Source organism: Melospiza georgiana, chromosome 29, assembly GCF_028018845.1.
Source record: "Melospiza georgiana isolate bMelGeo1 chromosome 29, bMelGeo1.pri, whole genome shotgun sequence".
NCBI classification, from domain to species: domain Eukaryota; kingdom Metazoa; phylum Chordata; class Aves; order Passeriformes; family Passerellidae; genus Melospiza; species Melospiza georgiana.
The window spans coordinates 402,577-413,824 of NC_080458.1; the positions used below are offsets into that span (position 1 = coordinate 402,577).

The 11,248-nt window shown below is 51.4% G+C and overlaps 1 protein-coding gene across 1 annotated transcript in view; it reads right to left on the reverse strand.

Annotated features, from left to right (window-relative positions):
* The window catches only part of LOC131094385 (TOG array regulator of axonemal microtubules protein 2-like), a 98,404-nt gene extending 89,580 nt beyond the window's left edge, over positions 1 to 8,824 (reverse strand). Inside the window, exons 1-3 of the mRNA XM_058041979.1 lie at positions 8,722 to 8,824; positions 8,466 to 8,676; positions 8,022 to 8,144 (exon numbers count right to left, since the gene is read on the reverse strand). Of these exons, the coding sequence (XP_057897962.1) occupies positions 8,022 to 8,144; positions 8,466 to 8,676; positions 8,722 to 8,824 (437 nt within the window). The remainder of the gene's footprint in view (positions 1 to 8,021; positions 8,145 to 8,465; positions 8,677 to 8,721) is intronic.
* Between the last annotated feature and the right edge of the window lie 2,424 nt (positions 8,825 to 11,248).

Consider the following 11,248-nt stretch of genomic DNA (forward strand, 5'->3'; position numbering starts at 1 on the left):
AAAGAGCATTTGAATAAAGTAGATCTCCAGGAACAGGGAATTTATTTTAACAGTTCTTTTGATCTCTTTTTCAAATAAAGGAATTAACCATAAATTAGGACTACTTTAGAAAGAGCAGATGTTCTCTCTAAGGTTTAATAGGAACAGACAGCTGTTCCTCATGTTCAGTAGTCACCGATGTCTTTAATTATACTTAAACTCAAATGAATTCCCATTTTAAAATGGGTACCATAACCCTTTCCTGATTAGCAGAATTGGTTTTGGGTACTTGCAAGAGCTCTTTCAATGTTGGTGAGTGCTGGTGTATTAACAACATAGAGAAAATGAAGTCTCTTCCACCACAGAATATTAAAAGGCTGCTAGACAACATTTTGTCTGATCAGAAAATAAGAATGGTCTCCAAAGCATTTCAGGTTTTGATCTCTCAGCCAAATCTGCCATGCAAGAAGCCTGTTGGTAGTAAGTATTCGTCTGTGTTTCATATAGTTCACTTCAGAAACTGGGCAGAGATTTCAGAGACAATATGAGAAAACACTCATGTTTCGATTACATTTCAGTCCCCCATGTAGCATTTTTCTTTCTCTATGCCCCTATTTCAGTGGACATTATAAGAAAAAATGCCATTAACTTTGAGAGGCAAAATGGCATTAAAATGTGCAGATGCTCAAATGCCACAGCAATGGGGTCTGGGTAATTCTCTAAGACACCCTGAGGTTTGAAACAGCTCTTTGTTGGAAGCCCCAAAAGCATTCTGCCAAAGACACCAGCTGGTCACTGATGTTTCTCATCCAACTGTCAGGCAGCAGCCATCTCTGGTGGGCTGGAGTTTTGAGGTGTGTTCCAATCCTGCCCTTTGCTGTGTGCCATTGAGCAAAGGGAAGAGCCAAATTAGACATTTGGCACTTGACATCAAAGTTACAAAAATGGAATCATCCCTTTTATTAGAAATCTCTCCATTTCCTCTCTACGGTGCATTTCCAAGTGTTCAGTGTGGGTTTAGACAACTTCTTAATGGAAATCAAAGGCAATTGGACATTTCATTTATTGTTCATACAGAAAGAGATTGTGAAATAATTTAGTAAAGGTAAGAAGTGTGCAACAGGGACAAGGCTCTGGTTGGAGCAATTAGTCCTGAGGGGTTGGTGGTTCTGTTTCCAAGATGATCAGGTGCTTTGCCCGTTTCTGGATCAAGGGGCTGTGGGTGCTATTTTGCTGATCTTGGCCAGAGAGGCTGGCAAGAAGCAGAAGCAGAGGTAGATCCTTGTTTGCAGTGAGGCTGGTGGGTAAGGAGCTGTGTCTCTGTCCCGGCAGTGCTTGTGCAGGGGGTTCATGCCAGGAGCCCTGAAGTCGTCCAGCGTGATGCCCTGCCCATGCTCTGGGCCTTCCTGGGGAACAAGGCGCTGCCTGTGCGGAGCACCAACGTCCGCACCGTGGCCACCAAGCTCGCCTCTGCCCTCTGCAAGGTGATGGGCACCCAGCTGAAGAAATGTGCTGCCAGCAAGCCTCCACATGTGCGGGAAAACCTCTCCAAAATGTTGGGCTGGTGAAGGCAAGATGTTCTACAGAAAGCTGAGGAAGCACTGAGTTGGACACCTCTGGATTTGCCTTTTGAGCTGTGCCAAAAATGATGAAATCATAAGGAACGGTGTGCATCTGTCCCCACTCTCTCCATTGCCCTTCCTAGTCATGACATGGGGGGTCTGAAGCAGCTCAAGATTGAGAACAAGGTGAAGGCAATCATGGCTCAGCCTCACACAGAGGTGAAGGGGCAGCTGGGTCAATCTCTGCTGGGAGGAAGGGTCTTGTGGCAGCCCAGAGAGGCTGTGCACATTGCCAGGGAACAGCTGTGCCCTGCATGTGCCCCTGCAATGAGCTGTGCTGCTGCCAGTGCCCCTGGAGCTGTGGGACTGCTGAGCTGTGGGGCAGGGAGAGGAGCAGGAGGGTGCATGTGCAGCTGAGCCATTCCTGGAGAGCACAGGGCTCTGGGCTCCCTGCTGTCCCAGGGCAGCCCAGAGGCCAGGCTGTGCCCGTGCCAGCTCTGGGCAAGTGGCTCAGGGTTGTGCCCTGGCCTGCCTCAAGTGTCTGCCAGCAGGAGCATGTTTCCCTGTGCAGCTGTTTAGACATTTCCAGAAAAAAATGTGTCCCATTAAATAGGGAGCTTTAGCTGCTTTACATTTGCATGGAGGCCTCTGTTTAACTTTGTGTCTCCACTTTGCAGATCTGACTGGTTACAGTCTTACCGAGAAGTTTTCTCAGGACTTTTTTGATGTTCCCTCACCCACAAAGTCCTTGCCTCCCGTCCAGAAAAGCTCTCTGTCCTCCAAGGTCAGGAAGAAGCTGCCGCCTGTATGAAGAGTGTTTGAAGAATACGATTGATGCATTAGGCTTCATAGTTACAGCTGTACATATGTTCTGATCTTTAGATGTAGTTTTGAATTAATGTGTTTTGATTCTGTCTTTAAGTTTTGATGACATATTTATAATTTTATGTATTTTATTTTGATGATGAAAAAAAAGTAAATAAATAAATAAAATTTAAATAAACCAAGAGGAGAATGTGAGACCAGGACCTGCTAGCCTAGAGATTATGGGAGTGCAGCTCACTCGATGTGCCAGTGTCTCACCACATCCTTTCCTCATTGGGCATCTTCTCTTCCTCTTTGGCCATGTTTTCTTTGTGTCATTTGTGCTGCTCTTTACTTGGCATTACAACGGGGTCACCTGTTGACCTGTTTGGAGGACAATGGATCCAAAAGATCCTGTCTAGTCAAAGGTTTTCTACCTAGGTGTGTTGTGTACTCACCAAAGGCCTGAGCAAAGAAACCAAGAGAGGTGTGCCCAAATCCCAAAGCTTTGCTCCTTTGCAATCTCCCACAGATCTGGTTCACAGGTGTCTTCAATCACAATTCCATAAGTAAGAAGAGGTCATGTATTTCACTGGGAAATGATGCACTGCTTTGGCAAAGTCACCTGTATGTATATTTACTGGGGACAGAAGTCCACCTGTGTTGTTTGCACCTTGTCTGCAGAAGGATAAGTGCACTGGGAGGCCAATAACAAGTGACAAGGTCTCCTCAAATCTGCACTGCAGCCTGGGTGCCATTCAGCCCAGAGCTAGGGGATCATTTGTTCCCATGGACCAGTGCTTGCCAGTGGAATGAATTCCTGCACAGCTGGAACAAGCAATTCTGGATTCAGCTCCAGCTCTTGGTGGGCTGCATGATCATTGACAATGCTGCCCTTCCAGAAATTATTCTGCAGTTTCCTTTCATAGTCATTTGAAGCTTTTAAACTTCACATTTCAATTTGCTTTGCCTTAGGGAAAAACACTTCTGGGCCAGTGCAGACGGTAACCTTTTGACAGCAAAGTCCTCATGGTTGCCAGCTTCTGATGTTACACAATGTCACCTGGCTGTATGTGTTTGCTTAGCTCTGGGTCTAGTCCTAGTCTAGTAAAACAGTTGGTAGCTCTATACCTTCCTTTCTCTTCCTCCCTCCTTTTCCTTATTTTTTCCCTTTCCCCCCAGTTTCTCCTCAACACATTTTGTTGTGGATATTCAATAATGGTACATTTGTTTTGATTATCACAGCAACCCCCTGTACCGTGTCGGTGTTTTTTGCACTCTGAGATCAACCCACAAACCATCACAAAACCAGTTCATAAAGACGGATCATGACACTTGTATACATACTATAGAAACCTTCTATCAAACCTTAAAAAATCTCTACAAATTCATTTCCAACATTACTGGGTCTGGCACCGCCCCGATCTGGTGTTTGCTGCCACCACCAGTGCCCAGATCTGGAAACTCCCTTGTTCTGGCAGAGCCAAGTTCAGCAATTTTCTGGTAAAGAAAGCCAAAATCTGGCAATTTCCGCTGCCAGCACTGGCAATTCCAAGATCTGGTGTTTGCTGCCACCGCCCGTACCCCAATCTGGACATTTCTCGCTTCCAACACAGCCCAAGTGCAGCAATTTTTTGGAAAAAGGAGACAAAAGGCAGCAATTTCCTGGTGCCAAGACTGTCACCACCCAGACCTGGTGTTTGATAGCACTGCCCATGCCCAGATCTGGACATTTCCCTGTGCCACCACAGCCCAAGTGCAGCAATTTGCTGGCACGGAAAGCCCAAACCCGGCAGCTTCCTGGTGCTGCCACCAGCAGCACTGTCTCTGTCTCTCTGGGAGCCTCTCAGGATCTCCGGCCAGTCCCGAGTCGGCAGACACCTGGGGGCAGCCCCGACATGGCCGACAATGGGGAGACGCTCTCTGTGCCTTGAGGGTACTGAGGGCACCTGGGCTGGTCACCTTTGCAGCACAAGAGACACCAGAGACATCGGTAGGAGATAAAGGGCCGACTCTTAGCAGGGGTTAATCCAAGGTTTTATTCTAGGAGTCCCAAAGGAGCCCCTAAAGTTAAGGGGGCTTCTGCTGAGAGCCCCGGGAGATGTGCCAAGGTTACATTTAAAGGGAGGTGGAAACCAAAAGTAGATAACATTTTACTGACCAATAAGTTACCTTAAGGGATGGGTACTAGGGGATTGATATTTAGGACAGCATATGGGGCAAGGCTTGGGGCACTGACCCCTGGCCTCTGGCTGATCACTCAACATCCTGGACCGAAGCTTCTAGATAGAGGGGATGGGATGCTGTGCAACTGACAGAGAGCCAGGGTGGGGATTTGAGGATGATCTCAGCAAGGGAAAGGGGTTACACAGGTAAAGGAAGGGGTACACCATCTGGGATGAACCATTTGGGAAAAATACAGGGATTCAAAACCAAAACTATTGCAAAGTATTACAAAGTATAAAACCCCACTACAACACACCACCCAGGTCTGGTGTTTGCTGCGCAAGTGCCCAGATCCAGAAATCTCCCAGGGCCAGCACAGCCCAAGTGCAGCAATTTGCAAAGCCAAAATCCGGCAATCTCCTGGTGCCAATACAGGCACCCAGACCTGGTGTTTGCTGCCACTGCCAGTGCTCAGATCAGGATATTTCCCTGTTCTGGCAGAGCCAAGTCCAGCAATTTTCTGGTAAAGAAAGGCACAATCTGGCAATTCCCTGCTACCGCCATTGGCAATGCCAAGATTCGGTGTTTGGTGGCACCACCAGTGCCCAGATCCAGAATTTTTCAGATGCCTGCACAGCATAATTCCAGTTATATGCTGGCGCAGAAAGTTCACATTTGGCAATTTCTTGGTGCTGGCACATTCCCCACCCAGATCTGGTGTGTGCTGGCACTGCCAGTGTCCACATCTGGCAATTTCCCTCTTCTGGCACCGCCCATGTCCAGAATTTGCTGGCAAAGAAAGCTAAAACCTGGCAATTTCCCCTTGCCAGCACCGCCCAATCTGGAGTTTGCTGGCAGCAGGACCCCAGGAAGGAAGGAAAGAAAGAAGGAAGGCAAAGAAGAAGGCATCCAGATGCAGTCCTGCCTGGAGCCTGAAATGGGCTGTTTGCTGGCACTGCCAGTGCCCAGATCTGGAAATTTCCCTATTCTGGCACAGCCCAAGTGCAGCAATTTGCTGGCACAGAAATCCAAAACCCGTAGCAGCTTCCTGCTACTGGGTCTGGCACCACCCACATCTTGTGTTTCCCGTACCAAAACCCAGATTTGGAAATTTCTCAGTGCCAGCAGAGCCCAAATCTGGCAGATTTCTGTCGCTGGCAATGACATCACCCAGATCTGGTGTTTGCTGGCAGCGCCAGCGCTCAAATCTGAAAACTTCCTTCCTGGTGCTGGCACAGCCCAAGTCCAGTGATTTGCTGACACAGAAAGACAAAATTTGGAAATTTGCAGGTTCTGGCTTCAGCACCATCCAGCTCTGGTGTTTGCTGGGACCGCCAGTGCCCAGATTTGGAAATTTCCCGGTGCCTTCACAGCCCTGGTCTAGCAAAATTTTTTTAGCTAGCTGGGGCAGAGAATTTCCTTGGACTGTGACTTTCCTTTTTCTTGGAACTGTTTAAACCTGCTCTGGACTGAAAACCCAGAAAAACACCGGCAGCAGCTCACACCTGTGGCCCACTGAGCTCTGGGATGCTGCATTCCAGCACCAGAGGGACTTAGAAGAGACCAAGTGAGCCAACTACAATGCACAAAAAGGACTTTCTGAATTTGCCATCTCTTCAGCAGTGTCAGAGGTTTTATTTAATATTACTCATTTTTCATGCTTGTGAATACTTTACTTGTTAAATAAACTGGGGTTTTTTTCACTTTTAGAGAGGGAAGTCTTTTCCTGAACTAGTAGGGGGAGGGGACGCTTGAACTTGCTTTCTAGACGGACCCCTTTTGGAGATTTCCTCCCAAAATTTGCGCTAAGCCAGCACAGTCACAATGAAAACTTCACCAGTGGCACAAATCCCCAGCCCACCAGGAAAAAGAAATGACATGTCAAGTTCTCCAAACATTTGTCCTGCTTCGCAGCAAAAGTCCTGCTGCACACATTGTGCAGTGTGGAAAGCCAAGAGAAGCTGCAGCTGGTGGCAATCTTGTGACAGAAGCTTGACCTTGTTCTCTATGAGAGATTCTTGAGAAGAGCAGACAGGAGAAGATTCCTGGAAACTTGAAATGGCTTTCTGGAAGTGAAATGAAAATGAAAGAAACAACCCAAGATGTTTTCCTCAATTTATTTCTATACTCCCCTTTTCCATGTTGCATCCCAGTAATTCTAGATGCACAGCACCTCTAAGATCGATGACTTAGGGATTTTTAGACACTCTAAAATACCATGAGCCACACACAGTTTTCCTTCCCTGTTTTTACTGGAAGGCAACACTGGAGGTGCAAGTGCAGCGCTGGGCTCAGGTAGGAATCCTACCCCAAGGGAAGGTGGCCCGACAGTGTCTGACCCTCAGCAAGGACAATGCACAGCAGCAGGGGAGGGGATCGCCGTGCCAGTGTGCAGGAGTCAGGGCTCTGCATCCGGGCTCAAGGCTGCAAAGTTCCCGTGTTTGGACAGACAAAGGGGCTGTCCCCGGGGCACGCGGGGCTCGAACGTGGAGCTCGTGGGGCGAGCGGGGAACGGACACGGAGACGGATGTAGTAGAATAGGGTCAGGCGTTCGGAAAGTCTCGCGATGTTACGGAAAGCAGTAGAGCTCCTCTCCCCCTAACTCCTAGTCATAAAGGATCACCCAAGAATGTTGTCCCCCCTAACATTAGTAACTTTCTACTCCTTACTAACCAATTACAGTAAAGTAAAGCCCCCTGACGTAGGGAAAAAACTTTCCCGGTATAAAACCCGACGAAACGGGACAATAAAGGTCTTGAACCGTCCACCATAGTGGTGTCTGTGTGTGTTCTTGGCCCGAGTGACCCTGGGCAGTGGGTCGCCGTGCCGTTTCCTCGGAACCAGGTCACCTCGCCTTGCATCAGAAGGCGACAAGTGGTGCCGGAAACCCGGGATCGAACCAGTGCTCGGGGAACGGGTATCGCCTGGACAGAGGACGGCGGCTGCACAGCTGGCCTTGTGCAGCGGAGGGGACGCCCTCGAATCATGGAAGCGATTGCAAAGGTCGTAAGTGAAGTGTGCACACGATGGGGAATTGATTGTAAGCTTAAAGATACGACTCTCGCATTGTCGAGATTGATTAAGCTGGGGGCTATAGAGAGCCCCGGGGATATTTTACACCCGGAGGTGTGGGATAATTGTACGAAAACCCTGGCCGAGGATACCATGTCTTCGGGCTCGGGGAAAGCCCTAAAATCGTGGGGCAGAGTCATCCGGGCTCTGCAAAAAGCTCGAGAAGAGCAAGAAACCTGGAAAGCTGCCAGAAGCTGCTTAATAGCTACTCCGCAGCTAGGGGTGGGGGCAGCGACACAGACCACCCCGGAAAGTGATCAGATTGCAGACGGGGACGTGCGGGGGCTAGGCGCGTCCCACCTCCCCCCGAACCCCAGCCCAGAACCCCCGGGAGACCCCCCAACCCCCCCGTGGAGCCCGCCAGATCCCAGTCCCCCCCCGGAGCCCCTTGACAAAACCGCGGCCCCTCTACCCGTCTCCCCCCCGCCGATTGCCGACCCGACGCAGGAGGCAGAGCAACGGGCGCAGTGTTTTTGGGGGGGGCTGGCGGAGGAGGCGCGGGAGGCAGCGGGACGGTCAGAAACCACCCGGATCGATACGATCTCTCCGCCGCCGTATGGGCTCGAAAATGGCCACCGACCTCATGGTCAGGGCGGAAGAGAAGAGAGGGAAAAGGGCGGAAATGGAGTCAACGCGCCTAACATCGCATGCGCGGGAGAGCGGGGAGGGGGGGCGTTCCCCGCGGTGGAGGGTGAGACCAATCAGAGCGCTCTATTCAAATTAAGCCCACATAAGGCAAGGACCTCCCCCAGCAGGAGGCGGGGGGACCCCAGGGGGAGGGAACAGTCCGCCCTCCGCAGGTGGGGGCGGGGTCGGAGCCCGAGAAAAAGGCAGAGCAGCGCGGAAGTGCTCGGCCATTCCACATCTGACTCCAACTCAGACCCGAGCCGGGACGAGTCCGAGAGGGAGTTGGGGAGCTCCGATTCGGATACTAGCCTTAACAGAGGGAGAGCAACAGCATATAAGGTCTCTAGTCGCAGCGCTCCCGCATGGGTGAAGGGATCATCAGAGAAAGACCGGACCCCGCTTACAGACTGGCGAAAAATAAAGATAGCCTGCGCCGAGTACAACCCTTCAGCTAAGCTAGTGTTCCCTGTCCGTGTGGGGGGGGCAGGCGGAAACCAAAGGACCTATTCACCGTCAATCCGAAAGATGTGCAGGCAATTGTTAAAGCGATTGCAGACAAGGGAATTAATTCTGCCATGGTTAACACACTCATAGACGGGGTTTTTGGGGGGCATGACATGCTCCCCTTTGACATCAAACAGACGTGTAGGATGATTTTTGATGGGGCAGGAATGATTGTTTTTGAACAAGAGTGGGAGGATCAATGCACAAAGGAGCTAGCCCAGATAACGGGACCTGACCATCCACTACACGGCTCCAGCATACAGAGATTGATGGGTAAAGACCCCACTATGATCACCCCCCAGGCCCAGGCTGAGGGATTAAGGGCCCATGAAGTTATGACAACCACCCGGGCTGCCCGAGAGGCCATTCGTTCTGCTTCCAAAGTAGTGGCTAAACCTGCCCCGTGGTCCACCATAAAACAGGGTGAGAGTGAGAGCTTCACTCAGTTTGTGGACAAGCTTCAGGCCGCAGTAGATTCCTCTGCGCTACCCTCAGAGGCTAAGGGTCCCGTGCTGGCAGACTGCCTACGCCAGCAATGCAATTCAGCCACCAAGGACATCTTAAGATCACTGCCACCTGGGGCTAACATAGCCGACATGATCAGACATGTTTCAAAGGAGGAACACCTTGTTCCCATTCAAGCAGCAATCCACACTGCAATAACCAGTACGATGGCATGCCTTGAGTGTGGCCAGGCAGGCCACGTGGCAGCAAACTGCCCCCAGCCAAGGTGCCTATCAGCAGCTGCTCCACCACGAGAAGGAGAACTTAGGGGACCGTGCTGGGCATGTGGGAAGAAGGGACATTTAGCTGAGGAATGCAGATCCAGGCTCCAGGGAAACGGGGGAGGGAGGGGGTGGCTGGGCCGTGTTCAGCCCCCTCCCATCTGGAATGTGCAGCGGCCCAACTACAGCAACCCCCAGTGGGGCAGGGGACCCTCATACCCCATGCCCCCACAGGGAGCAGTCAATTTTACATCCCCACCTACAACGCAATGCCAGAACTGCACACCACCACCAGTAATGCTTTCGCACCCCCCACCGCCACAAGTCGCGCCGGAGTCACGGGAACAGCAGGGGACGCCCCAGCGTGGGATCCCTGGGTTGCCCTGGCCATGAGAATAGGGAAGGAACCCCTGATGGTGTGGGGGACATGCCGCCTTTACGGCAGTCAGCATCCCCACGTCATGGGGTTTCAGTTCTGGGCGGACACGGGATCAGACTGTACGATTTTTCCCCAAGCACATTGGCCCGGACATTGGCAATTCAAAGAAGTCCCTCCAGTGAACGGAGTGGGAGGGCAGTCCCGGGCGTGGAAAAGCACTCAGTTGGTGGCTTTAACACTTCACACAAAAAAGGGACCAGGAGTGTCAACATCAGCAGCAGCCCTAATGTTGGAAGAAGCAAAGGCAGAGCTGGAGGACGAGAGGGACCGCGGGAGAGACGTGGATGAGGAGCTGCAGCAGAGGAAGCAGAAGCTGCCGCAGCGAGCGACAAGGATGAAGCCGGAAGAGGAGGAAGATGTGTGGGAACTGAACGCGCTGTTCCTCAGTGCCAAGTCCGACATGATCTGGGACAAGCAAGTCCTGGAGAAGCAGATGATCCTCGAGAAACTGACGGAGGAAGAGAGGCACCTGAACAAGATGATGGAAATAGAGCGAGAGAAGGACATGGAGGTCCAGGAGGAGCTGGAGCGCCAGAGGAAGCAGGAGCTGATGAGAGCCCGGCAGGGCATTGTGAAACAGACGGAGCAGAATGCAGAGGAGCGGGCATTGAGGGCTGAGGAGCTGCACCAGGAGGGCCAGAGGCAGCTGGAGCGACTGGGGCAGATGAAAAAGGGAGGATCAGAAGGCCTGGGAGCAGAAACAGGAGCAGAGGGCCCACAGGTGGTAATTAGAAACGGGCTAGGCGAATGGGAACGGGGCCGGAGGCCGATGCTCACGGGGAGGGGGTACGCAGCTGTCAAAAGGGACGGCAAATCAGGTGGTGTCCACTTAAGCCAATTAAGCCGGACCTCCATAGCGAGCAGAATGAGACTGACGAGAGTTGCGAGTTTCTGTTTACAGGACCTGCTCATGGGATGTCCTCGTGACGCGTACATCCCGGTTCCAGACGAAAGTGACCGACCACCAAGCCGTCAGGCAGCACCCAAGAGACCCGCACGGGTGAGACCCAAGCATCAATGGTGTTTCTGTGTGATCTTGCTGTTGGGGCTTGTTGCCAGAGGGCAAATCAGCCCAGACCACAACCCCCATCGGCCGTTCAAGTGGGTAACGCAACACCTTAGTAGTGACAAGGTGCTCACAGAAATCACCACACCAAACACCCCATCCTTCGTGCTCCGCATCACCGACCTGTTTCCAAGATGGCCAAAGGTAGACCCCAATTCCCCACACTCCACACACATGTCCTTTCAGGTAGACCATTTAGCCGAGTCAGACTTAGATCCAATCCTTCGTATGTTAGAAGCTACCTTCCTATCCCTGAACGAATCTAACCCTAACCTAACCGAATCCTGCTGGCTCTGTTACGATG